Source organism: Falco naumanni, chromosome 3, assembly GCF_017639655.2.
Source record: "Falco naumanni isolate bFalNau1 chromosome 3, bFalNau1.pat, whole genome shotgun sequence".
NCBI lineage: Eukaryota > Metazoa > Chordata > Aves > Falconiformes > Falconidae > Falco > Falco naumanni.
In genome coordinates this window covers 18,143,258-18,168,292 of record NC_054056.1, presented here as the reverse complement: position 1 = coordinate 18,168,292, position 25,035 = coordinate 18,143,258, and the positions used below count along the sequence as shown (strand labels likewise).

General features: G+C 58.3%; 5 protein-coding genes across 8 annotated transcripts; all 5 read left to right on the top strand.

Moving 5' to 3' along the window:
* Nucleotides 1-22: 22 nt before the first annotated feature.
* On the top strand, nt 23-2,396 carry LOC121085903 (acrosin-like). Of its 2 annotated transcripts, XM_040589011.1 has the most exons (4): nt 23-289; nt 551-816; nt 1,104-1,249; nt 1,719-2,396. In XM_040589011.1, exons 1-4 carry the CDS (start codon nt 129-131, stop codon nt 2,070-2,072), a joined length of 927 nt encoding a protein of 308 aa, XP_040444945.1. In that variant the 5' UTR covers nt 23-128; the 3' UTR covers nt 2,073-2,396. The 2 variants fall into 2 exon arrangements, with proteins under 2 accessions (XP_040444945.1, XP_040444944.1); XM_040589010.1 differs by having other exon boundaries at nt 252-816.
* Nucleotides 2,397-3,311: 915 nt separating this feature from the next.
* LOC121084366 (acrosin-like) lies at nt 3,312-5,316 on the top strand. Its single transcript, XM_040585727.1, has 4 exons — nt 3,312-3,578; nt 3,841-4,106; nt 4,393-4,538; nt 5,080-5,316. Exons 1-4 carry the CDS (start codon nt 3,418-3,420, stop codon nt 5,314-5,316), a joined length of 810 nt encoding a protein of 269 aa, XP_040441661.1. The 5' UTR covers nt 3,312-3,417.
* Nucleotides 5,317-6,601: 1,285 nt separating this feature from the next.
* On the top strand, nt 6,602-8,651 carry LOC121085910 (acrosin-like). 2 transcript variants are annotated; one of them, XM_040589015.1, is made up of 4 exons: nt 6,602-6,868; nt 7,130-7,395; nt 7,682-7,827; nt 8,297-8,651. In XM_040589015.1, exons 1-4 carry the CDS (start codon nt 6,708-6,710, stop codon nt 8,648-8,650), a joined length of 927 nt encoding a protein of 308 aa, XP_040444949.1. In that variant the 5' UTR covers nt 6,602-6,707; the 3' UTR covers nt 8,651. The 2 variants fall into 2 exon arrangements, with proteins under 2 accessions (XP_040444949.1, XP_040444948.1); XM_040589014.1 differs by having other exon boundaries at nt 6,831-7,395.
* Nucleotides 8,652-9,921: 1,270 nt separating this feature from the next.
* On the top strand, nt 9,922-11,939 carry LOC121085917 (acrosin-like). Of its 2 annotated transcripts, XM_040589028.1 has the most exons (4): nt 9,922-10,156; nt 10,418-10,683; nt 10,970-11,115; nt 11,585-11,939. In XM_040589028.1, exons 1-4 carry the CDS (start codon nt 9,996-9,998, stop codon nt 11,936-11,938), a joined length of 927 nt encoding a protein of 308 aa, XP_040444962.1. In that variant the 5' UTR covers nt 9,922-9,995; the 3' UTR covers nt 11,939. The 2 variants fall into 2 exon arrangements, with proteins under 2 accessions (XP_040444962.1, XP_040444961.1); XM_040589027.1 differs by having other exon boundaries at nt 10,119-10,683.
* A 1,239-nt stretch (nt 11,940-13,178) lies between these two features.
* Nucleotides 13,179-15,224, top strand: LOC121084365 (acrosin-like). Its single transcript, XM_040585726.1, has 4 exons — nt 13,179-13,444; nt 13,707-13,972; nt 14,259-14,404; nt 14,871-15,224. Exons 1-4 carry the CDS (start codon nt 13,284-13,286, stop codon nt 15,222-15,224), a joined length of 927 nt encoding a protein of 308 aa, XP_040441660.1. The 5' UTR covers nt 13,179-13,283.
* The last annotated feature ends 9,811 nt before the right edge of the window (nt 15,225-25,035 follow it).

The window sequence follows — 25,035 nt, the reverse complement described above, 5'->3', positions numbered from 1 at the left end:
TGGGATAACGTCTTTTGGGAAGACGGCTGACCGTGAGCCGTAGGGGCGCCAGCCATCCAGCAGGACACTAAGGAGTTTCTCTTTACAGAGGGACCTGCGGGCTCCGGCCCACGGCTTTTCCGTATGGCATGTCGCGCGTCGTGGGTGGCACAGATGCCCAGGCAGGGGCCTGGCCCTGGATCGTCAGCATCCAGAATCCCTGGCAAGTGGGCACGGGTCATACCTACGGAGGCTCCCTCATCAACGCACAGTGGGTCCTGACAGCAGCCCACTGCTTCATCGAGGCCAGGTAAGGCGTCGCCGGGAACGCGCATAGCCCCACAACACTAGCGCTTGCCCCGTGCGCAGCAGCACGGGCTACTCCCGCCCCGTTTCCTCGCAGGATGCCCAGGGCCTGGGTGCTCCTTGAGCCTGAGGCACGCGAGGCCAGTCACACCCTCCCGAGCGCTGCTCTCCTCTCTCCCTCGGCAAGCGGAAGGCAGGGCAACTGCTGGGCTGCTGCAGCACGTGGCTGTGCTCCCTCTGAGTCCTCTCCCCATTTGCCTTCCAGCTACATCACCATGTGGCGCGTGGTGATCGGTGCCACCCGGCTGACTCAGCTGGGCCCTGAGGCCCAGGTGCGCAACATCAAGCGGCTGCTCCTTCACCAAGGCTACAGTAACATCACGCAGAGGAACGACATTGCCTTGCTGGAGCTGGACCAGCCTGTGCAGTGCAACGCCTACGTTCAGCTTGCCTGCGTGCCCGATGCCTCGCTGAGAGTCTCGCAGCTGAAAAACTGCTACATCAGCGGCTGGGGTGCCACGACTGCAAGATGTGAGTACCGCGGAAGTACTCGTGTGCCGAGCGCAAGCTTGGCACGCTCGGGGCCATTGCTTGGGCTTCCTGACAGCAGAGGCCAGAGCCCAAGTCAGGCTGCGGGGACGTATGCCTCTGGAGAGATGGGCCTGAGCCCTTTCCCGCAGAGCAAGGCGGAAGGGAAATGCCTCTATAACGCCTCTCAGGATGCAAAGCCAAGCGCGGGCGAGGCAAGGGATTCCGCCAGGCAGGGGAGGAGAAGTGTCAGTGAGCTGCTGCTTGCTAATTCCTTCCTGTGCTCACAGCTGGACGATCAACGGATGTGCTGCAGGAGGCCCAGGTCCGCCTCATTGATGTCAACGTCTGTAACAGCAGCCGGTGGTACAGAGGGGCCATCCACACGCACAACGTCTGTGCTGGCTATCCGCAGGGCGGCATTGACACCTGCCAGGTAGGAGCGTGCTACGAGCCAAGCCCCGTAGCACAGGCAGCCCCGCCACACGCAACTACGACAACATGGCCCGGCACGTGCTTGGCCTGGCCCGTGCCCCTCCCACTTCAGGTCCCCACCGCCGGGGGGGCTTATACGCCCTTCCCCATTGGCAGGCCCCTGCCCAGTGCCCCTCTTGTCCCAGAGGCACGGCACTCTGCCCAGAAAGCCCTCCTAGTGTTCTCGGCAGACCATGGCTCACCATCCCAAGCCTGCCACAGCTCTCTTCCACACACCCACCATCACCTTGCAGTGAGGAGAGCCAGCCCCACCTTACAAGCCCACCACCCCTTCCCAGGCAAGGCTCGCTCGACACAGCCTCGCTCTGCAGGGAACACAGCTCCGGCAGGTGCCGTCAGAGAGAAGGAGCCAACCCCCGTGCTGATGGTGGCCACCCAGCAACCCCTTTGTCCTCTCTCCTCCTCTGCAGGGGGACAGCGGTGGGCCTCTCGTCTGCCAAGACAGCAGTGCAGACTACTTCTGGCTTGTTGGTGTCACCAGCTGGGGGAGAGGCTGTGCCAGAGCCAGGCAGCCCGGAGTCTACACCTCCACTCAGCACTTCTACGACTGGATCCTGCTACAGATGGGCCTGCGCCCAGCAGTGAGGGCTACTCCAACAGCACGTGCTTGGAGTCATTTTGTCACCACGTCAAGCCCCGTTGCGAGGCCAAGGCCCACAGCAGCACAGTGGGGCGGCTCCTGCCCATTTCCAGTCCAGAAGCTGCTGGACTTCTTTAGCCGGCTGCAGGAGCTCCTGCAGTACCTAAGGGGAAAAACGGTGTGAGCAGCAGGACAAACGGCACGCAGGGCAGGCTGCAGTGTGCCACCACCGTTTCCTTTGGGGCAATGCCTGCCGATGCAAAGGCCACCTCAGCGTCAAAGGGCTGCTCTGCCCTGCGCCCGTGCCTCGGGAGGCACACACCTGATGAGGCTGACCACATGCTTGAAATAAAATGTTTCGGTGCTCACAGCAAACCAGGCTTCAGCTCAAGTCAGTCTCCTGTGCGAGGCAAGGACTTCCACGCCCGGCACCTGCCAAGCGAGGCAGGCTGCAGGCAGACAAGGCGGGCACAAAGGGAAAGAGTCCCTGCAAAGGGCTGAAAGTGGGCCTGCTCAGCGAGGAGGGGGAGGCTGCACTGGAGGAAGGGAACACAGGTCATCACGCCCTGGAGGGCTTGGGGAAAGGAGCTGGAAACACAGAACGTCTTTGGCCAGCTCCTGGTGGGATCCCGCTGCACTTGTGGATGAGCCACAAGTGACCCTGAAACTGGACTCTCATGACCCAGGACAGACGCGTCTAGAAAGACCCAAGGGTTGCGCTGAGGATTTGGGGAAGGAGCTTGCCTTCGAGCCCCACATATGCCACAGACTTCATTTCCATCCTGTCATGTGAGGCATATGTGAACACGCTGTGGTTTTTTGTATCTCAGGAGCAAACGTGTGCTGCTGTTTCACTGGCAGACATGCAATCCTTTTCCTGTCAATCTGGTTTGCCCTTCACATGCATTGTGCCAGTGTCTGTGTGCCTTTGTGTCTCTGGCTCTTTGGAATGCAGCAAGAGAAGCATGGGAAGAGCAGCTGCCACATCCCTCAGGCTGGGATAGGACCAGCCTCCCAGGTGCCCCCCTCATTCAGCTCTACCGGGCCTGACAGCAGAAATCCCCCCACGTAAAGGACAAGGTAGATGCAATGTCCTCTGCATATGCAAACACTTCCTGGTATATAATGTGGACCCTCGAGAACCGGGTGTGCATGTTAGGAGGAACAATCCCCCATGCGCCCAGAGCAGCATTAACCTGCTGTCAGCTTTCCAAACTCTCCTTTGCCTGGGAGAGTTTTCCCGCTTATGATTGTTGGGAAGAGAATCTGGTGACCCAGATGGGACCCGCTTTCCAGAACCTCGACAGACCACAGGGATCGTGAGGACTCCAAGCACACGCCAGAGTATTTGTGGGGAGGCCCTGCGATTCGCTGGCTGGGTGAGTCTCCGTGACAGCTCTTTGGGATAACGTCTTTTGGGAAGACGGCTGACCGTGAGCCGTAGGGGCGCCAGCCATCCAGCAGGACACTAAGGAGTTTCTCTTTACAGAGGGACCTGCGGGCTCCGGCCCACGGCTTTTCCGTATGGCATGTCGCGCGTCGTGGGTGGCACAGATGCCCAGGCAGGGGCCTGGCCCTGGATCGTCAGCATCCAGAATCCCTGGCAAGTGGGCACGGGTCATACCTACGGAGGCTCCCTCATCAACGCACAGTGGGTCCTGACAGCAGCCCACTGCTTCATCGAGGCCAGGTAAGGCGTCGCCGGGAACGCGCATAGCCCCACAACACTAGCGCTTGCCCCCGTGCGCAGCAGCACGGGCTACTCCCGCCCCGTTTCCTCGCAGGATGCCCAGGGCCTGGGTGCTCCTTGAGCCTGAGGCACGCGAGGCCAGTCACACCCTCCCGAGCGCTGCTCTCCTCTCTCCCTCGGCAAGCGGAAGGCAGGGCAACTGCTGGGCTGCTGCAGCACGTGGCTGTGCTCCCTCTGAGTCCTCTCCCCATTTGCCTTCCAGCTACATCACCATGTGGCGCGTGGTGATCGGTGCCACCCGGCTGACTCAGCTGGGCCCTGAGGCCCAGGTGCGCAACATCAAGCGGCTGCTCCTTCACCAAGGCTACAGTAACATCACGCAGAGGAACGACATTGCCTTGCTGGAGCTGGACCAGCCTGTGCAGTGCAACGCCTACGTTCAGCTTGCCTGCGTGCCCGATGCCTCGCTGAGAGTCTCGCAGCTGAAAAACTGCTACATCAGCGGCTGGGGTGCCACGACTGCAAGATGTGAGTACCGCGGAAGTACTCGTGTGCCGAGCGCAAGCTTGGCACGCTCGGGGCCATTGCTTGGGCTTCCTGACAGCAGAGGCCAGAGCCCAAGTCAGGCTGCGGGGACGTATGCCTCTGGAGAGATGGGCCTGAGCCCTTTCCGCAGAGCAAGGCGGAAGGGAAATGCCTCTATAACGCCTCTCAGGATGCAAAGCCAAGCGCGGGCGAGGCAAGGGATTCCGCCAGGCAGGGGAGGAGAAGTGTCAGTGAGCTGCTGCTTGCTAATTCCTTCCTGTGCTCACAGCTGGACGATCAACGGATGTGCTGCAGGAGGCCCAGGTCCGCCTCATTGATGTCAACGTCTGTAACAGCAGCCGGTGGTACAGAGGGGCCATCCACACGCACAACGTCTGTGCTGGCTATCCGCAGGGCGGCATTGACACCTGCCAGGTAGGAGCGTGTTACGAGCCAAGCCCCGTAGCACAGGCAGCCCCGCCACACGCAACTACGACAACATGGCCCGGCACGTGCTTGGCCTGGCCAGTGCCCCTCCCACTTCAGGTCCCCACCGCCGGGGGGGCTTATACCCCCTTCCCCATTGGCAGGCCCCTGCCCAGTGCCCCTCTTGTCCCAGAGGCACGGCACTCTGCCCAGAAAGCCCTCCTAGTGTTCTCGGCAGACCATGGCTCACCATCCCAAGCCTGCCACAGCTCTCTTCCACACACCCACCATCACCGTGCAGTGAGGAGAGCCAGCCCCACCTTACAAGCCCACCACCCCTTCCCAGGCAAGGCTCGCTCGACACAGCCTCGCTCTGCAGGGAACACAGCTCCGGCAGGTGCCGTCAGAGAGAAGGAGCCAACCCCCGTGCTGATGGTGGCCACCCAGCAACCCCTTTGTCCTCTCTCCTCCTCTGCAGGGGGGACAGCGGTGGGCCTCTCGTCTGCCAAGACAGCAGTGCAGACTACTTCTGGCTTGTTGGTGTCACCAGCTGGGGGAGAGGCTGTGCCAGAGCCAGGCAGCCCGGAGTCTACACCTCCACTCAGCACTTCTACGACTGGATCCTGCTACAGATGGGCCTGCGCCCAGCAGTGAGGGCTACTCCAACAGCACGTGCTTGGAGTCATTTTGTCACCACGTCAAGCCCCGTTGCGAGGCCAAGGCCCACAGCAGCACAGTGGGGCGGCTCCTGCCCATTTCCAGTCCAGAAGCTGCTGGACTTCTTTAGCCGGCTGCAGGAGCTCCTGCAGTACCTAAGGGGAAAAACGGTGTGAGCAGCAGGACAAACGGCACGCAGGGCAGGCTGCAGTGTGCCACCACCGTTTCCTTTGGGGCAATGCCTGCCGATGCAAAGGCCACCTCAGCGTCAAAGGGCTGCTCTGCCCTGCGCCCGTGCCTCGGGAGGCACACACCTGATGAGGCTGACCACATGCTTGAAATAAAATGTTTCGGTGCTCACAGCAAACCAGGCTTCAGCTCAAGTCAGTCTCCTGTGCGAGGCAAGGACTTCCACGCCCGGCACCTGCCAAGCGAGGCAGGCTGCAGGCAGACAAGGCGGGCACAAAGGGAAAGAGTCCCTGCAAAGGGCTGAAAGTGGGCCTGCTCAGGGAGGAGGGGGAGGCTGCACTGGAGGAAGGGAACACAGGTCATCACGCCCTGGAGGGCTTGGGGAAAGGAGCTGGAAACACAGAACGTCTTTGGCCAGCTCCTGGTGGGATCCCGCTGCGCTTGTGGATGAGCCACAAGTGACCCTGAAACTGGACTCTCATGACCCAGGACAGACGCGTCTAGAAAGACCCAAGGGTTGCGCTGAGGATTTGGGGAAGGAGCTTGCCTTCGAGCCCCACATATGCCACAGACTTCATTTCCATCCTGTCATGTGAGGCATATGTGAACACGCTGTGGTTTTTTGTATCTCAGGAGCAAACGTGTGCTGCTGTTTCACTGGCAGACATGCAATCCTTTTCCTGTCAATCTGGTTTGCCCTTCACATGCATTGTGCCAGTGTCTGTGTGCCTTTGTGTCTCTGGCTCTTTGGAATGCAGCAAGAGAAGCATGGGAAGAGCAGCTGCCACATCCCTCAGGCTGGGATAGGACCAGCCTCCCAGGTGCCCCCCTCATTCAGCTCTACCGGGCCTGACAGCAGAAATCCCCCCACGTAAAGGACAAGGTAGATGCAATGTCCTCTGCATATGCAAACACTTCCTGGTATATAATGTGGACCCTCGAGAACCGGGTGTGCATGTTAGGAGGAACAATCCCCCATGCGCCCAGAGCAGCATTAACCTGCTGTCAGCTTTCCAAACTCTCCTTTGCCTGGGAGAGTTTTCCCGCTTATGATTGTTGGGAAGAGAATCTGGTGACCCAGATGGGACCCGCTTTCCAGAACCTCGACAGACCACAGGGATCGTGAGGACTCCAAGCACACGCCAGAGTATTTGTGGGGAGGCCCTGCGATTCGCTGGCTGGGTGAGTCTCCGTGACAGCTCTTTGGGATAACGTCTTTTGGGAAGACGGCTGACCGTGAGCCGTAGGGGCGCCAGCCATCCAGCAGGACACTAAGGAGTTTCTCTTTACAGAGGGACCTGCGGGCTCCGGCCCACGGCTTTTCCGTATGGCATGTCGCGCGTCGTGGGTGGCACAGATGCCCAGGCAGGGGCCTGGCCCTGGATCGTCAGCATCCAGAATCCCTGGCAAGTGGGCACGGGTCATACCTACGGAGGCTCCCTCATCAACGCACAGTGGGTCCTGACAGCAGCCCACTGCTTCATCGAGGCCAGGTAAGGCGTCGCCGGGAACGCGCATAGCCCCACAACACTAGCGCTTGCCCCGTGCGCAGCAGCACGGGCTACTCCCGCCCCGTTTCCTCGCAGGATGCCCAGGGCCTGGGTGCTCCTTGAGCCTGAGGCACGCGAGGCCAGTCACACCCTCCCGAGCGCTGCTCTCCTCTCTCCCTCGGCAAGCGGAAGGCAGGGCAACTGCTGGGCTGCTGCAGCACGTGGCTGTGCTCCCTCTGAGTCCTCTCCCCATTTGCCTTCCAGCTACATCACCATGTGGCGCGTGGTGATCGGTGCCACCCGGCTGACTCAGCTGGGCCCTGAGGCCCAGGTGCGCAACATCAAGCGGCTGCTCCTTCACCAAGGCTACAGTAACATCACGCAGAGGAACGACATTGCCTTGCTGGAGCTGGACCAGCCTGTGCAGTGCAACGCCTACGTTCAGCTTGCCTGCGTGCCCGATGCCTCGCTGAGAGTCTCGCAGCTGAAAAACTGCTACATCAGCGGCTGGGGTGCCACGACTGCAAGATGTGAGTACCGCGGAAGTACTCGTGTGCCGAGCGCAAGCTTGGCACGCTCGGGGCCATTGCTTGGGCTTCCTGACAGCAGAGGCCAGAGCCCAAGTCAGGCTGCGGGGACGTATGCCTCTGGAGAGATGGGCCTGAGCCCTTTCCCCAGAGCAAGGCGGAAGGGAAATGCCTCTATAACGCCTCTCAGGATGCAAAGCCAAGCGCGGGCGAGGCAAGGGATTCCGCCAGGCAGGGGAGGAGAAGTGTCAGTGAGCTGCTGCTTGCTAATTCCTTCCTGTGCTCACAGCTGGACGATCAACGGATGTGCTGCAGGAGGCCCAGGTCCGCCTCATTGATGTCAACGTCTGTAACAGCAGCCGGTGGTACAGAGGGGCCATCCACACGCACAACGTCTGTGCTGGCTATCCGCAGGGCGGCATTGACACCTGCCAGGTAGGAGCGTGTTACGAGCCAAGCCCCGTAGCACAGGCAGCCCCGCCACACGCAACTACGACAACATGGCCCGGCACGTGCTTGGCCTGGCCAGTGCCCCTCCCACTTCAGGTCCCCACCGCCGGGGGGGCTTATACCCCCTTCCCCATTGGCAGGCCCCTGCCCAGTGCCCCTCTTGTCCCAGAGGCACGGCACTCTGCCCAGAAAGCCCTCCTAGTGTTCTCGGCAGACCATGGCTCACCATCCCAAGCCTGCCACAGCTCTCTTCCACACACCCACCATCACCGTGCAGTGAGGAGAGCCAGCCCCACCTTACAAGCCCACCACCCCTTCCCAGGCAAGGCTCGCTCGACACAGCCTCGCTCTGCAGGGAACACAGCTCCGGCAGGTGCCGTCAGAGAGAAGGAGCCAACCCCCGTGCTGATGGTGGCCACCCAGCAACCCCTTTGTCCTCTCTCCTCCTCTGCAGGGGGACAGCGGTGGGCCTCTCGTCTGCCAAGACAGCAGTGCAGACTACTTCTGGCTTGTTGGTGTCACCAGCTGGGGGAGAGGCTGTGCCAGAGCCAGGCAGCCCGGAGTCTACACCTCCACTCAGCACTTCTACGACTGGATCCTGCTACAGATGGGCCTGCGCCCAGCAGTGAGGGCTACTCCAACAGCACGTGCTTGGAGTCATTTTGTCACCACGTCAAGCCCCGTTGCGAGGCCAAGGCCCACAGCAGCACAGTGGGGCGGCTCCTGCCCATTTCCAGTCCAGAAGCTGCTGGACTTCTTTAGCCGGCTGCAGGAGCTCCTGCAGTACCTAAGGGGAAAAACGGTGTGAGCAGCAGGACAAACAGCAGGCAGGGCAGGCTGCAGTGTGCCACCACCGTTTCCTTTGGGGCAATGCCTGCCGATGCAAAGGCCACCTCAGCGTCAAAGGGCTGCTCTGCCCTGCGCCCGTGCCTCGGGAGGCACACACCTGATGAGGCTGACCACATGCTTGAAATAAAATGTTTCGGTGCTCACAGCAAACCAGGCTTCAGCTCAAGTCAGTCTCCTGTGCGAGGCAAGGACTTCCACGCCCGGCACCTGCCAAGCGAGGCAGGCTGCAGGCAGACAAGGCGGGCACAAAGGGAAAGAGTCCCTGCAAAGGGCTGAAAGTGGGCCTGCTCAGCGAGGAGGGGGAGGCTGCACTGGAGGAAGGGAACACAGGTCACCACGGGCTGGAGGGCTTGGGGAAAGGAGCTGGAAACACAGAACGTCTTTGGCCAGCTCCTGGTGGGATCCCGCTGCGCTTGTGGATGAGCCACAAGTGACCCTGAAACTGGACTCTCATGACCCAGGACAGACGCGTCTAGAAAGACCCAAGGGTTGCGCTGAGGATTTGGGGAAGGAGCTTGCCTTCGAGCCCCACATATGCCACAGACTTCATTTCCATCCTGTCATGTGAGGCATATGTGAACACGCTGTGGTTTTTTGTATCTCAGGAGCAAACGTGTGCTGCTGTTTCACTGGCAGACATGCAATCCTTTTCCTGTCAATCTGGTTTGCCCTTCACATGCATTGTGCCAGTGTCTGTGTGCCTTTGTGTCTCTGGCTCTTTGGAATGCAGCAAGAGAAGCATGGGAAGAGCAGCTGCCACATCCCTCAGGCTGGGATAGGACCAGCCTCCCAGGTGCCCCCCTCATTCAGCTCTACCGGGCCTGACAGCAGAAATCCCCCCACGTAAAGGACAAGGTAGATGCAATGTCCTCTGCATATGCAAACACTTCCTGGTATATAATGTGGACCCTCGAGAACCGGGTGTGCATGTTAGGAGGAACAATCCCCCATGCGCCCAGAGCAGCATTAACCTGCTGTCAGCTTTCCAAACTCTCCTTTGCCTGGGACAGTTTTCCCGCTTATGATTGTTGGGAAGAGAATCTGGTGACCCAGATGGGACCCGCTTTCCAGAACCTCGACAGACCACAGGGATCGTGAGGACTCCAAGCACACGCCAGAGTATTTGTGGGGAGGCCCTGCGATTCGCTGGCTGGGTGAGTCTCCGTGACAGCTCTTTGGGATAACGTCTTTTGGGAAGACGGCTGACCGTGAGCCGTAGGGGTGCCAGCCATCCAGCAGGACACTAAGGAGTTTCTCTTTACAGAGGGACCTGCGGGCTCCGGCCCACGGCTTTTCCGTATGGCATGTCGCGCGTCGTGGGTGGCACAGATGCCCAGGCAGGGGCCTGGCCCTGGATCGTCAGCATCCAGAATCCCTGGCAAGTGGGCACGGGTCATACCTACGGAGGCTCCCTCATCAACGCACAGTGGGTCCTGACAGCAGCCCACTGCTTCATCGAGGCCAGGTAAGGCGTCGCCGGGAACGCGCATAGCCCCACAACACTAGCGCTTGCCCCGTGCGCAGCAGCACGGGCTACTCCCGCCCCGTTTCCTCGCAGGATGCCCAGGGCCTGGGTGCTCCTTGAGCCTGAGGCACGCGAGGCCAGTCACACCCTCCCGAGCGCTGCTCTCCTCTCTCCCTCGGCAAGCGGAAGGCAGGGCAACTGCTGGGCTGCTGCAGCACGTGGCTGTGCTCCCTCTGAGTCCTCTCCCCATTTGCCTTCCAGCTACATCACCATGTGGCGCGTGGTGATCGGTGCCACCCGGCTGACTCAGCTGGGCCCTGAGGCCCAGGTGCGCAACATCAAGCGGCTGCTCCTTCACCAAGGCTACAGTAACATCACGCAGAGGAACGACATTGCCTTGCTGGAGCTGGACCAGCCTGTGCAGTGCAACGCCTACGTTCAGCTTGCCTGCGTGCCCGATGCCTCGCTGAGAGTCTCGCAGCTGAAAAACTGCTACATCAGCGGCTGGGGTGCCACGACTGCAAGATGTGAGTACCGCGGAAGTACTCGTGTGCCGAGCGCAAGCTTGGCACGCTCGGGGCCATTGCTTGGGCTTCCTGACAGCAGAGGCCAGAGCCCAAGTCAGGCTGCGGGGACGTATGCCTCTGGAGAGATGGGCCTGAGCCCTTTCCGCAGAGCAAGGCGGAAGGGAAATGCCTCTATAACGCCTCTCAGGATGCAAAGCCAAGCGCGGGCGAGGCAAGGGATTCCGCCAGGCAGGGGAGGAGAAGTGTCAGTGAGCTGCTGCTTGCTAATTCCTTCCTGTGCTCACAGCTGGACGATCAACGGATGTGCTGCAGGAGGCCCAGGTCCGCCTCATTGATGTCAACGTCTGTAACAGCAGCCGGTGGTACAGAGGGGCCATCCACACGCACAACGTCTGTGCTGGCTATCCGCAGGGCGGCATTGACACCTGCCAGGTAGGAGCGTGTTACGAGCCAAGCCCCGTAGCACAGGCAGCCCCGCCACACGCAACTACGACAACATGGCCCGGCACGTGCTTGGCCTGGCCAGTGCCCCTCCCACTTCAGGTCCCCACCGCCGGGGGGGCTTATACCCCCTTCCCCATTGGCAGGCCCCTGCCCAGTGCCCCTCTTGTCCCAGAGGCACGGCACTCTGCCCAGAAAGCCCTCCTAGTGTTCTCGGCAGACCATGGCTCACCATCCCAAGCCTGCCACAGCTCTCTTCCACACACCCACCATCACCGTGCAGTGAGGAGAGCCAGCCCCACCTTACAAGCCCACCACCCCTTCCCAGGCAAGGCTCGCTCGACACAGCCTCGCTCTGCAGGGAACACAGCTCCGGCAGGTGCCGTCAGAGAGAAGGAGCCAACCCCCGTGCTGATGGTGGCCACCCAGCAACCCCTTTGTCCTCTCTCCTCCTCTGCAGGGGGACAGCGGTGGGCCTCTCGTCTGCCAAGACAGCAGTGCAGACTACTTCTGGCTTGTTGGTGTCACCAGCTGGGGGAGAGGCTGTGCCAGAGCCAGGCAGCCCGGAGTCTACACCTCCACTCAGCACTTCTACGACTGGATCCTGCTACAGATGGGCCTGCGCCCAGCAGTGAGGGCTACTCCAACAGCACGTGCTTGGAGTCATTTTGTCACCACGTCAAGCCCCGTTGCGAGGCCAAGGCCCACAGCAGCACAGTGGGGCGGCTCCTGCCCATTTCCAGTCCAGAAGCTGCTGGACTTCTTTAGCCGGCTGCAGGAGCTCCTGCAGTACCTAAGGGGAAAAACGGTGTGAGCAGCAGGACAAACAGCAGGCAGGGCAGGCTGCAGTGTGCCACCACCGTTTCCTTTGGGGCAATGCCTGCCGATGCAAAGGCCACCTCAGCGTCAAAGGGCTGCTCTGCCCTGCGCCCGTGCCTCGGGAGGCACACACCTGATGAGGCTGACCACATGCTTGAAATAAAATGTTTCGGTGCTCACAGCAAACCAGGCTTCAGCTCAAGTCAGTCTCCTGTGCGAGGCAAGGACTTCCACGCCCGGCACCTGCCAAGCGAGGCAGGCTGCAGGCAGACAAGGCGGGCACAAAGGGAAAGAGTCCCTGCAAAGGGCTGAAAGTGGGCCTGCTCAGGGAGGAGGGGGAGGCTGCACTGGAGGAAGGGAACACAGGTCATCACGCCCTGGAGGGCTTGGGGAAAGGAGCTGGAAACACAGAACGTCTTTGGCCAGCTCCTGGTGGGATCCCGCTGCGCTTGTGGATGAGCCACAAGTGACCCTGAAACTGGACTCTCATGACCCAGGACAGACGCGTCTAGAAAGACCCAAGGGTTGCGCTGAGGATTTGGGGAAGGAGCTTGCCTTCGAGCCCCACATATGCCACAGACTTCATTTCCATCCTGTCATGTGAGGCATATGTGAACACGCTGTGGTTTTTTGTATCTCAGGAGCAAACGTGTGCTGCTGTTTCACTGGCAGACATGCAATCCTTTTCCTGTCAATCTGGTTTGCCCTTCACATGCATTGTGCCAGTGTCTGTGTGCCTTTGTGTCTCTGGCTCTTTGGAATGCAGCAAGAGAAGCATGGGAAGAGCAGCTGCCACATCCCTCAGGCTGGGATAGGACCAGCCTCCCAGGTGCCCCCCTCATTCAGCTCTACCGGGCCTGACAGCAGAAATCCCCCCACGTAAAGGACAAGGTAGATGCAATGTCCTCTGCATATGCAAACACTTCCTGGTATATAATGTGGACCCTCGAGAACCGGGTGTGCATGTTAGGAGGAACAATCCCCCATGCGCCCAGAGCAGCATTAACCTGCTGTCAGCTTTCCAAACTCTCCTTTGCCTGGGAGAGTTTTCCCGCTTATGATTGTTGGGAAGAGAATCTGGTGACCCAGATGGGACCCGCTTTCCAGAACCTCGACAGACCACAGGGATCGTGAGGACTCCAAGCACACGCCAGAGTATTTGTGGGGAGGCCCTGCGATTCGCTGGCTGGGTGAGTCTCCGTGACAGCTCTTTGGGATAACGTCTTTTGGGAAGACGGCTGACCGTGAGCCGTAGGGGCGCCAGCCATCCAGCAGGACACTAAGGAGTTTCTCTTTACAGAGGGACCTGCGGGCTCCGGCCCACGGCTTTTCCATATGGCATGTCGCGCGTCGTGGGTGGCACAGATGCCCAGGCAGGGGCCTGGCCCTGGATCGTCAGCATCCAGAACCCCTGGCAAGCGGGCACGGGTCATACCTGCGGAGGCTCCCTCATCAGCGCACAGTGGGTCCTGACAGCAGCCCACTGCTTCATCGAGGCCAGGTAAGGCGTCGCCGGGAACGCGCATAGCCCCACAACACTAGCGCTTGCCCCGTGCACAGCAGCACGGGCTACTCCTGCCCCTGTTTCCTCGCAGGTTGCCCAGGGCCTGGGTGCTCCTTGAGCCTGAGGCACGCGAGGCCAGTCACACCCTCCCGAGCGCTGCTCTCCTCTCTCCCTCGGCAAGCGGAAGGCAGGGCAACTGCTGGGCTGCTGCAGCACGTGGCTGTGCTCCCTCTGAGTCCTCTCCCCATTTGCCTTCCAGCTACATCACCATGTGGCGCGTGGTGATCGGTGCCACCCGGCTGACTCAGCTGGGCCCTGAGGCCCAGGTGCGCAACATCAAGCGGCTGCTCCTTCACCAAGGCTACAGTAACATCACGCAGAGGAACGACATTGCCTTGCTGGAGCTGGACCAGCCTGTGCAGTGCAACGCCTACGTTCAGCTTGCCTGCGTGCCCGATGCCTCGCTGAGAGTCTCGCAGCTGAAAAACTGCTACATCAGCGGCTGGGGTGCCACGACTGCAAGATGTGAGTACCGCGGAAGTACTCGTGTGCCGAGCGCAAGCTTGGCACGCTCGGGGCCATTGCTTGGGCTTCCTGACAGCAGAGGCCAGAGCCCAAGTCAGGCTGCGGGGACGTATGCCTCTGGAGAGATGGGCCTGAGCCCTTTCCGCAGAGCAAGGCGGAAGGGAAATGCCTCTATAACGCCTCTCAGGATGCAAAGCCAAGCGCGGGCGAGGCAAGGGATTCCGCCAGGCAGGGGAGGAGAAGTGCCAGTGAGCTGCTGCTTGCTAATTCCTTCCTGTGCTCACAGCTGGACGATCAACGGATGTGCTGCAGGAGGCCCAGGTCCGCCTCATTGATGTCAACGTCTGTAACAGCAGCCGGTGGTACAGAGGGGCCATCCACACGCACAACGTCTGTGCTGGCTATCCGCAGGGCGGCATTGACACCTGCCAGGTAGGAGCGTGTTACGAGCCAAGCCCCGTAGCACAGGCAGCCCCGCCACACGCAACTACGACAACATGGCCCGGCACGTGCTTGGCCTGGCCAGTGCCCCTCCCACTTCAGGTCCCCACCGCCGGGGGGGCTTATACGCCCTTCCCCATTGGCAGGCCCCTGCCCAGTGCCCCTCTTGTCCCAGAGGCATGGCACTCTGCCCAGAAAGCCCTCCTGTTCTCGGCAGACCATGGCTCACCATCCCAAGCCTGCCACAGCTCTCTCCCACACACCCACCATCACCGTGCAGTGAGGAGAGCCAGCCCCACCTTACAAGCCCACCACCCCTTCCCAGGCAAGGCTCGCTCGACACAGCCTCGCTCTGCAGGGAACACAGCTCCGGCAGGTGCCGTCAGAGAGAAGGAGCCAACCCCCGTGCTGATGGTGGCCACCCAGCAACCCCTTTGTCCTCTCTCCTCCTCTGCAGGGGGACAGCGGTGGGCCTCTCGTCTGCCAAGACAGCAATGCAGACTACTTCTGGCTTGTTGGTGTCACCAGCTGGGGGAGAGGCTGTGCCAGAGCCAGGCAGCCCGGAGTCTACACCTCCACTCAGCACTTCTACGACTGGATCCTGCTACAGATGGGCCTGCGCCCAGCAGTGAGGGCTACTCCAACAGCACGTGCTTGGAGTCATTTTGTCACCACGTCAAGCCCCGTTGCGAGGCCAAGGCCCACAGCAGCACAGTGGGGCGGCTCCTGCCCATTTCCAGTCCAGAAGCTGCTGGACTTCTTTAGCCGGCTGCAGGAGCTCCTGCAGTACCTAAGGGGAAAAACGGTGTGAGCAGCAGGACAAACAGCAGGCAGGGCAGGCTGCAGTGTGCCACCACCGTTTCCTTTGGGGCAATGCCTGCCGATGCAAAGGCCACCTCAGCGTCAAAGGGCTGCTCTGCCCTGCGCCCGTGCCTCGGGAGGCACACACCTGATGAGGCTGACCACATGCTTGAAATAAAATGTTTCGGTGCTCACAGCAAACCAGGCTTCAGCTCAAGTCAGTCTCCTGTGCGAGGCAAGGACTTCCACGCCTGGCACCTGCCAAGCGAGGCAGGCTGCAGGCAGACAAGGCGGGCACAAAGGGAAAGAGTCCCTGCAAAGGGCTGAAAGTGGGCCTGCTCAGGGAGGAGGGGGAGGCTGCACTGGAGGAAGGGAACACAGGTCATCACGCCCTGGAGGGCTTGGGGAAAGGAGCTGGAAACACAGAATGTCTTTGGCCAGCTCCTGGTGGGATCCCGCTGCGCTTGTGGATGAGCCACAAGCGACCCTGAAACTGGACTCTCATGACCCAGGACAGACGCGTCTAGAAAGACCCAAGGGTTGCGCTGAGGATTTGGGGAAGGAGCTTGCCTTCGAGCCCCACATATGCCACAGACTTCATTTCCATCCTGTCATGTGAGGCATATGTGAACACGCTGTGGTTTTTTGTATCTCAGGAGCAAACGTGTGCTGCTGTTTCACTGGCAGACATGCAATCCTTTTCCTGTCAATCTGGTTTGCCCTTCACATGCATTGTGCCAGTGTCTGTGTGCCTTTGTGTCTCTGGCTCTTTGGAATGCAGCAAGAGAAGCATGGGAAGAGCAGCTGCCACATCCCTCAGGCTGGGATAGGACCAGCCTCCCAGGTGCCCCCCCTCATTCAGCTCTACCGGGCCTGACAGCAGAAATCCCCCCACGTAAAGGACAAGGTAGATGCAATGTCCTCTGCATATGCAAACACTTCCTGGTATATAATGTGGACCCTCGAGAACCGGGTGTGCATGTTAGGAGGAACAATCCCCCATGCGCCCAGAGCAGCATTAACCTGCTGTCAGCTTTCCAAACTCTCCTTTGCCTGGGAGAGTTTTCCCGCTTATGATTGTTGGGAAGAGAATCTGGTGACCCAGATGGGACCCGCTTTCCAGAACCTCGACAGACCACAGGGATCGTGAGGACTCCAAGCACACGCCAGAGTATTTGTGGGGAGGCCCTGCGATTCGCTGGCTGGGTGAGTCTCCGTGACAGCTCTTTGGGATAACGTCTTTTGGGAAGACGGCTGACCGTGAGCCGTAGGGGCGCCAGCCATCCAGCAGGACACTAAGGAGTTTCTCTTTACAGAGGGACCTGCGGGCTCCGGCCCACGGCTTTTCCGTATGGCATGTCGCGCGTCGTGGGTGGCACAGATGCCCAGGCAGGGGCCTGGCCCTGGATCGTCAGCATCCAGAACCCCTGGCAAGCGGGCACGGGTCATACCTGCGGAGGCTCCCTCATCAGCGCACAGTGGGTCCTGACAGCAGCCCACTGCTTCATCGAGGCCAGGTAAGGCGTCGCCGGGAACGTGCATAGCCCCACAACACTAGCGCTTGCCCCGTGCACAGCAGCACGGGCTACTCCTGCCCTGTTTCCTCGCAGGTTGCCCAGGGCCTGGGTGCTCCTTGAGCCTGAGGCACGCGAGGCCAGTCACACCCTCCCGAGCGCTGCTCTCCTCTCTCCCTCGGCAAGCGGAAGGCAGGGCAACTGCTGGGCTGCTGCAGCACGTGGCTGTGCTCCCTCTGAGTCCTCTCCCCATTTGCCTTCCAGCTACATCACCATGTGGTGCGTGGTGATCGGTGCCACCCGGCTGACTCAGCTGGGCCCTGAGGCCCAGGTGCGCAACATCAAGCGGCTGCTCCTTCACCAAGGCTACAGTAACATCACGCAGAGCAACGACATTGCCTTGCTGGAGCTGGACCAGCCTGTGCAGTGCAACGCCTACGTTCAGCTTGCCTGCGTGCCCGATGCCTCGCTGAGAGTCTCGCAGCTGAAAAACTGCTACATCAGCGGCTGGGGTGCCACGACTGCAAGATGTGAGTACCGCGGAAGTACTCATGTGCCGAGCGCAAGCTTGGCACGCTCGGGGCCATTGCTTGGGCTTCCTGACAGCAGAGGCCAGAGCCCCAGTCAGGCTCCCCCAGTGGGGATGTATGCCTCTTGAGAGATGGGCCAGAGCCCTTTCCCCAGAGCAAGGCGGAAGGGAAATGCTGCTCTTTGGGATAATGGCGACATTGGTCATTAATGCTGAGGTTGCTTACAAAGATGTCGTACCGCATTGTGGGTTAGGGTCCCACCGGGCTATTTGAAGTGCAACTTTTGTAATCCATATGCTATAGTCGGGGATGCGCAGAACCCGGATAGTAGCTATTGCTAATCTGCACCTCTCTTGGATTTTATTTGCTGGATTTTGCCTCTGTTCAGTTTTGTTTGTCAGGTTTTGTTTAGCTATTGGATGTATGAGCTTTTGAAACTTTGTGGCATGGGATCTGGACATTCTACTGGAGTGAATGTTCTTCAACGTTCTCCTTCCGGGTGTCTATTAAGACACGGGAGCAAGATTGAGGGTGACCCTTTCACACAGAAAAAGTGGACAGACACTTGTCATCACTGGTGGCCCTTGTATACCTCAGATGATTTGGAGAAACGGCCTAGGAAGGGAAGCATAAACTCTGCTACGGTATGGCAATTGGTTTTGTTTTGGTAGATGTGAAGGAAAATGGCATGAAGTCCCATAAGTGGATCTGGGGTTTTTGCCTTAAGAAATGGTTGTGGGTTCGGGTTTTTTTTTTGCCTTAAGAAATCTCACAGGATTTCCTCGCAGGATCCCCTCACAGGGACCCCTTGCAGGAACCTCTCACAGGGCCTCCCCCCTCCATTTTCAGACCATGCACCTGGCTTTGGAGCTGTGATGGCTGCCTGCCAGCACTGCCTGTGAAGCTTGAAAAGGTATTTATAAATAAACAATTAATTTAGTGGCTGCAAAGGGCAGTGAAATCAGCTAGCTGCCAGTTAGCTGCAGAGGTTTGTAAAGATGAATAAAGCTGCAGTTAACTAATGGGCCTGTTTCACAAAGGTGAGAGAAAGGTGTGCTTAACCAGGAATGTGAGAGTTGGCAGGTGGGATGAGGCTTGGGTCACCTCTCCTGCCCACCACAGTCTGGCTCTGGTGGTCCTGGGCTCTGTATTTTAGAGCAAGGCACCAGAGCCCCGCGGTGAGCAGATAAGTATCTCATGCCAATGGTAGACAAGAGCTGAAGATCCCCAAGACATCAGGCTTACAGCCACACCTCTGTTCAGATTCCTGGGACACCTCCTTGAAACTTCAGCTGTTTGAGGGAAAAAAGCAATGAACCCAATCCTGACCTGTCAGGGCTCTTTTACCTTGCTCTCAGTGGAGTTATCCAGAGTGCAAACTCTCTAAACCAGCTTTATAGAAGCTCTTATTTACACAACTTTTTTTTAAAAACAAAACAAAAACAAAAAAACCCAAAAAAACCCACCAGGGTAAGACACCAACACCTACTTGGAATGAGGAGATAGGGGGTTTTGTGCTGAAATAGATTTAACTATTCAAGTGCTATGCAGGATTCTGGAGGTTTTGCTGTTGTCGGCCATGGGTCTGCTGGTACGTTAGATGTGTTGAAAGGGTTTTGTGATAAGCAGGCAAAGCCCTGTGGCCTGATTCTTCTAGGATTCTTCAGGAAAGACAAGTGCAAAGCTTCAGCTGGGTGAAACCAGGACTAGGCTGCTAATGGACAGCCATCGATTTACTCCTTCAGCTCTACCACTGAGATACACAGCTCTTTGGGGCTTGTGTGCCCTGACCTGGCCGTGAGCAGAAGAGTTTCCCTGTGCAGGCAGCAGCGGGTGGGCTGGGTGACAGGGTAAGCTCGCAGGGGTTTGAGGCTGTGGAACGGTGTGGTCTCATATCTTTCTCAACACCAAGGGCATGGGAAACAGGAATGCCTTCTCTGGTGTTATCCAAGCAGTTGCAGAGCCCCTCAGTACCTGTCTAGTAGGACACACTCAGAAAAACTTTAAAAAACGATTTTAGAGGGATGGCCTGTAGACTAAGAGAATGATATCTGTGCGTTTACATAAAAGACAGGAGAGGCAACAATGATGATGTATTGGAAAATGTAGCGTGACGTAAATGGTATGGAATAAGGGGTGGATACTGTCCTGGTTTCAGCTGGGATGGAGTTAATTATCCCATTAGGAGGTGGTACAGTGCTGTGGTTTGGCTTTGATGTGAGACTTCTCAATTCCTCAAGCCTCGTTAGCAAAAAGGCCAGAGGGCCACAAGGAATTGGGAGGAGGCACAGCCAGGTCAGCTGGCCTGAACTAGCCAAAGTTATTCCATACCATGGGATGCCATGAAGGTATATATATATATATATATATATATATATATAAAATATATACATATATATATACACCTGGGGGGTTGGCCCAGGCAGGCAGGCCATTGCTCGGGGACTGGCTGGGCATCAGTCAGCAGACAGCTGCATTGTGCACCACGTGTTCCCTTCTTCTTTTCCCTCTGGATTTTATTCTTATTTATTTTCTTATCTCAACCCTCAAGTCTCACATTCCTTTGCAGCTCTCCTCTCCGCCCCTCAGGGTGAGGGGGCAGTGAGCAACGGGCTGCATGGTACTCAATGACCAGCAGGGTTAAATCAGGACAGTATGCTATGCAGACTCAAATCCTCCATCCCAGCTCATAGAGGGACAAGAGAAACCCTACTGCTTTCCCCACAGCCAGTTTCCCCTGCAAGGCAGAAGAGCAATCAATGCACTGGACATCCAAACGAAGCTCATCACTGCAGAAGCCCCCACCCTCCCCTGAGGGGACGCCGCCTCTGATTGGCCACCCACAGCTGTCACTCTGACCCCGTTTCAGGCCCACCCTCCCCTGAGGGGACGCCGCCTCTGATTGGCCACCCACAGCTGTCACTCTGACCCCATTTCAGGCCCACCCTCCCCTGAGGGGACGCCGCCTCTGATTGGCCACCCACAGCAGTCACTCTGACCCCGTTTCAGGCCCACCCTCCCCTGAGGGGACTCCGCCTCTGATTGGCCACCCACAGCTGTCACTCTGACCCCGTTTCAGGCCCACCCTCCCCTGAGGAGACGCCGCCTCTGATTGGCCACCCACAGCTGTCACTCTGACCCCGTTTCAGGCCCACCCTCCCCTGAGTGGACGCCGCCTCTGATTGGCCACCCACAGCTGTCACTCCGACCCCGTTTCAGGCCCACCCTCCCCGAGGGGATGCCGCCTCTGATTGGCCACCCACAGCAGTCACTCTGACCCCGTTTCAGGCCCACCCTCCCCTGAGGGGACGCCGCCTCTGATTGGCCACCCACAGCTGTCACTCCGACCCCGTTTCAGGCCCACCCTCCCCTGAGGGGACGCCGCCTCTGATTGGCCACCCACGGCTGTCACTTGACCCCGTTTCAGGCCCACCCTCCCCTGAGGGGACGCCACCTCTGATTGGCCACCCACAGCTGTCACTCTGACCCTGTTTCAGGCCCACCCTCCCCTGAGGGGACGCCACCTCTGATTGGCCACCCACAGCTGTCACTGACCCTTTGTGGGGCCAAACCTCCCCTGAGGGGATGCTGTACAATTGGCCACCCGGGGCTATCACTCCCAAGCACCCCCACACCCCCCATAAACATCTGCTTGAGCCCCCCCAGCACCTACTTGGGGAACACCCCAACCCCTCCTCCTGCTCCAGATGCTTCCTCGACACCCCCAGACATCTCCCAGCCCCCCTCAAGACAAATACCCAGGGGCCACCCCTTCCACATCCCCCACCCCCACCCCCCCCCCTCAATCCGGAAAATCTCCCTGGCCCCCTGCCCCGATTGCTTTCCCAGCTCCCCTCGATGATTCATGGGGGGCCTCCCGCTGCCAGGCCAGTCTCAGGCAGGTTCACCCTCACTGCCACGTCAACAGCATCACTGGAACAAGCTCCAAGCCCCTGTGCCGCCCCATGCCTGCAGAAGCCCGTAGGGCTGGGCCCTCTCAGCACCGGGCAGCAGCAGCAGCAGCACCTGCCTCTGCCACCCTCCACAGCACAATACGGCGTTGGGCTGGGGCTGCCCACGCTGTTTGCCTCATCCCCGCTGGCCGGGGCTGCAATGACGACCTGCCAGGGGGCAGCAGCGAGCACGGGGGCTCTCACCCAGGGGCGTGTCTTATCCCTAGGGGCAGAGCCACACCATTCCCAGGTGGCAGCCATAGACAGGGCTGGTAGCTAGGGGCAGGGCTTGCACCATGAAGGGGCGGGGCCGTTCCACACCCCCAGGGTCTCCAGAAGGGGAGCTTGTGGCTATGGTCAGGGCCATGGCACCTGGCGGGTAGCATTTGCCCTGGGGCTACAGTGGCAACTGCAGCTTCAGACACTGTGCGCTGAGCACCCGCTGGACACGCACTCTTGGCACAGCAGTGGTGGCTCCTTACCCGGAGGCAGCAGTGGTCGCGGTGGCACCACCTCACAGGCAGCTCGGGGTCACATAGGCCTTACCAAGGCCAGCGGCATGGAGCAGGAGGCACCACCTCCCGTGTGCAACACCTGAGCTGCAGCACCGGCATGGCAGAGCGCGCCACAGGGCTTGGCCTGGCAGCCACAGCGCAGGGCCTGCCCTACTACATGAGACAGGAGACTTAATAGACAATGTCATACATACAGGCTTTTGGTTTAACGTCCTTTTCTTTTTATATTAACAAGTATCTTGTCATCATATACAAAAATGAGAGGGGTTTTGTCTTTATTTCAACCCCTCACATTCACATTTTTTAACGTGCTTTAAGCCCCCCGCCACACACAGCCCATCACAATTGCCAGGTATTCAGGACAACGAGAATGGGAAAGGGAAAACCAGTCCTGGGCTGCAGGACAGGGAAAAGAGGCCTGGGAACGCCACACAGGGGAATAACAGCACAGCGAGCTGGGCTGGGCAGGGGGGATACGGCGAGGAACAGCGGGACAGGCAGCTGTACGGAGATACAAAGCTAGGCAGAGGATGGAGGAAAGACACCATAAGAAGAAAGAGACAGGGAGATGGAGGAAGGACAAAAGCACAGCCTACAGGTTGGAGAGGGAGGAAAGAATGATAGCAAAAGAGTGCTGGCCAGAGACAGGTGGAGAAAGGCAAAAGACCACACAGGCCACAGGGCAGAGAGGGAGGAAGTGAAAAACAGGGACAGGAGACCAGACAACACATGATGTAGAACAGGGAAAAAATAGTAGCAGGTTACTAGGAAGAGGGAGGAATTAAAGAACACAGACTGGAAGCCGGACAAAGCCACAGAGAAAGGAAAAAAAAAAGCGCCAGCCATGGGCTCCAAGATGAAAAGGGAAGAAAACAGTGGCAGGGAGCTGGACAGAGATGGAGGGAGAAAGACAAATAAATAGTGTGGTGCTCCAGGACAGAGAATGTGGAATTAAAACCTGGAGAGGGAGCTAGACCAAGGACAAAGTCCGGAAAGGCTACAGGGGGCAGCGGGAGGAATTAAAAGACAGTGACAAAGAGCTGGATAGAGACGGACAGAAGAAAACAATAATCGCAACGGTGCAATGGGGTACAGGGCAGAGAGGAAGAATTTGAGAACGTGGGCAGCAAGAGGGACACAGAGAGATGAGAGAGTAAAAAGAAGCGATGGGCTATGCAACAGAGAGGGAGCAATTAGCAAACAGCAGTAAAGAGGGGCAAGACAGAGAAAAGCTGGGGGATTGCAAGCGAGGGAGGGATGGGGAGCTGGGAAAGGAGAGGCAGAGAAAGAAAACCAAACCGTGACATGCTACAAGGCCCAGAAGGACGACCCTGAACAACAGGGACAGGGAGCCAAAGAGAGCCAGAGAAAGAAAAAAATACTGATGGGCTACAGGACAGAGAAAGAGCAGTGAAAAAAATAGGGAGCTGGAGCCAGGCAGGAAGAGACGGAGCAAGTAAAAAATAGCCAAGGGCAACGGGGCAGATGGAGGGAGGGAGGGAGGAAGGAAGGAAACATCAGGGAGCCAGAGCCAAACAGAGACAGCGAAAGAAAGTGATAGCAATGGGCTACAGCGATGAGAGGGAGGAAGCAAGAGACAGGGACGAGGAGCCAGACCCAGCGCGACACTCGCAGGAAGTACAGCAACATCCAGGTGGCAGAGACAGAGGAACAAACAAAGAGGGTCAGGGAGCCCAAGGGAGAGAATGAGAAATAAGAGGGAGAACGCAACAGGCCACAGGGTACAGAGGGAGGGAGCCCAAAAGAGGGGCAGACAAAGAAAACTTCAAAAGTGACAGGCAACAAGGCAGAGAGGGGAGAATTTCACAACTCAGCATCTTGAGTCCAGAAAAAAAGACAAAGGGTGATGGGTAATGGCCCAGAGAGGGAGGAATTAAGAACAACAACAGGGAATAGGGCAGAGAGACTGGGGAAGGGAAAAGTCCTGACAAGCTTCCATGCAGAGGGAGGAAATAAAGGTTACAGACAGGGACTTGGGCAGAGAGAGATGGAAATAGACAAAACCTGCAGCACGATACCAGGCAGGCAAGTAGAGTTCAGAACTGGGGACAGACAGACAGGGAGGGAGGGAGAAAGGAAAGAAGCAAGAGGCGACATGGCAGAGAAGGGATGGAGAGCCAGACAAACCAAGGTGGGGAAAGAAAAATACAGCCACAAGACTTAACAAAACAGACAGGGAGCCAGACAGAGAGAGTGAGAGACAGCAAAAATGCCAACAGGCTACAGGACAGAGGCTAAAGAATGCAAGGAGGGTGGCCTGCAGTCAAGAGAGAGATAGAGAAGGTGTTGCAGGGGTGGAGACACAGGCTACAGGAGAGAGGAACGACCTAAAAGATGGGGACAAGAAGCCTCTCAGAGCAAGATGGATGGAGAAAGAAGGTGCAAGGGAGCAAAAAAAAAATAAAATAAAAAAAATCAAAAAACAGTTGCAGCAGCGAGGGGAAGAGGGAGTCAAGGAGAGGCAGGCGGGGATTGTGATGCATAAGGAGGGAGACAGGGCCCCAAGGGCCCAGGACTCACCGCAGCTCCCACTCTCAGTGCCACCAGGAGAATTTGACTGTTCAGACAGTTATTCCTCCTCCTCCCCTCCCTTCGCTTCCGTAACGCCCGTCGCTTGGCTGTCCCTCGCCAAAGAGGATACGTGGGTGTCTTACAGTTCTCACGAGATGAAGTTTCCTAGACATATACCTTCACTCCCTCGCACGCTCCCTGCGCGAGTAGGACAGAGGGAAAGAGAGAGAAAATTATGACCAGGGAGCAGAAGAGATGGATTGAGAGAGAAATCAAATCAGAGGAACAAGGAAGGAGGGAGGGAGAGAAAAAGACAGGGATGAAGGCAGAGGGATTGGGGGTGGGGTGGGTGCCGTGTGATGGGAGAGAGACAGAGATCGGGACAAAGAGAAGGAGAAAGGAAAACCAGCCCTGGGCTGCAGGACAGGGAAAAACGGACAGGGAGCAGGACCAGGGAATAATGGGACAGCGAGCTGGGCAGGGGGGTACAGTGAAGAACAGTGGGACAGGCAGTGGTATGGAGACGCACAGACTGAAAGTTAGGGGGAGGATGGAAAACAGAGAGCAGAACAGAGATTGACAACTGTATTGTAAGAGAAACGAGGCACGGAAGAGAGTGACAGGACCAAGGCAGAGCAACAGAGAAAGAAAAAATAAACAGTGATGGGTAGCAGGCCAGAGGGACAAGGAAGGACAATGGCTTGGCTGTCCTCCGCCTAAGATAACCCGTGGGTGTGTCACAGCTCTCAGGAGACGCAGCCTCCTAGGCTCTTCACC

Excerpts from the sequence above, each read along its gene's own strand:
- LOC121084365 (XM_040585726.1), top strand. The coding sequence starts at position 13,284 with ATGTCGCGCGTCGTGGGTGGCACAGATGCCCAGGCAGGGGCCTGGCCC. Across the intron at positions 13,445-13,706 it reads CACTGCTTCATCGAGGCCAG|CTACATCACCATGTGGCGCG; the intron begins GTAAGGCGTCGC and ends TTTGCCTTCCAG. Across the intron at positions 13,973-14,258 it reads GGGTGCCACGACTGCAAGAT|CTGGACGATCAACGGATGTG; the intron begins GTGAGTACCGCG and ends CTGTGCTCACAG.
- LOC121085917 (XM_040589027.1), top strand. The coding sequence starts at position 10,251 with ATGCCCAGGGCCTGGGTGCTCCTTGAGCCTGAGGCACGCGAGGCCAGT. Across the intron at positions 10,684-10,969 it reads GGGTGCCACGACTGCAAGAT|CTGGACGATCAACGGATGTG; the intron begins GTGAGTACCGCG and ends CTGTGCTCACAG. Across the intron at positions 11,116-11,584 it reads GCGGCATTGACACCTGCCAG|GGGGACAGCGGTGGGCCTCT; the intron begins GTAGGAGCGTGT and ends CCTCCTCTGCAG.
- LOC121085903 (XM_040589010.1), top strand. The coding sequence starts at position 384 with ATGCCCAGGGCCTGGGTGCTCCTTGAGCCTGAGGCACGCGAGGCCAGT. Across the intron at positions 817-1,103 it reads GGGTGCCACGACTGCAAGAT|CTGGACGATCAACGGATGTG; the intron begins GTGAGTACCGCG and ends CTGTGCTCACAG. Across the intron at positions 1,250-1,718 it reads GCGGCATTGACACCTGCCAG|GGGGACAGCGGTGGGCCTCT; the intron begins GTAGGAGCGTGC and ends CCTCCTCTGCAG.
- LOC121084366 (XM_040585727.1), top strand. The coding sequence starts at position 3,418 with ATGTCGCGCGTCGTGGGTGGCACAGATGCCCAGGCAGGGGCCTGGCCC. Across the intron at positions 3,579-3,840 it reads CACTGCTTCATCGAGGCCAG|CTACATCACCATGTGGCGCG; the intron begins GTAAGGCGTCGC and ends TTTGCCTTCCAG. Across the intron at positions 4,539-5,079 it reads GCGGCATTGACACCTGCCAG|CTGGGGGAGAGGCTGTGCCA; the intron begins GTAGGAGCGTGT and ends TGGTGTCACCAG.
- LOC121085910 (XM_040589014.1), top strand. The coding sequence starts at position 6,963 with ATGCCCAGGGCCTGGGTGCTCCTTGAGCCTGAGGCACGCGAGGCCAGT. Across the intron at positions 7,396-7,681 it reads GGGTGCCACGACTGCAAGAT|CTGGACGATCAACGGATGTG; the intron begins GTGAGTACCGCG and ends CTGTGCTCACAG. Across the intron at positions 7,828-8,296 it reads GCGGCATTGACACCTGCCAG|GGGGACAGCGGTGGGCCTCT; the intron begins GTAGGAGCGTGT and ends CCTCCTCTGCAG.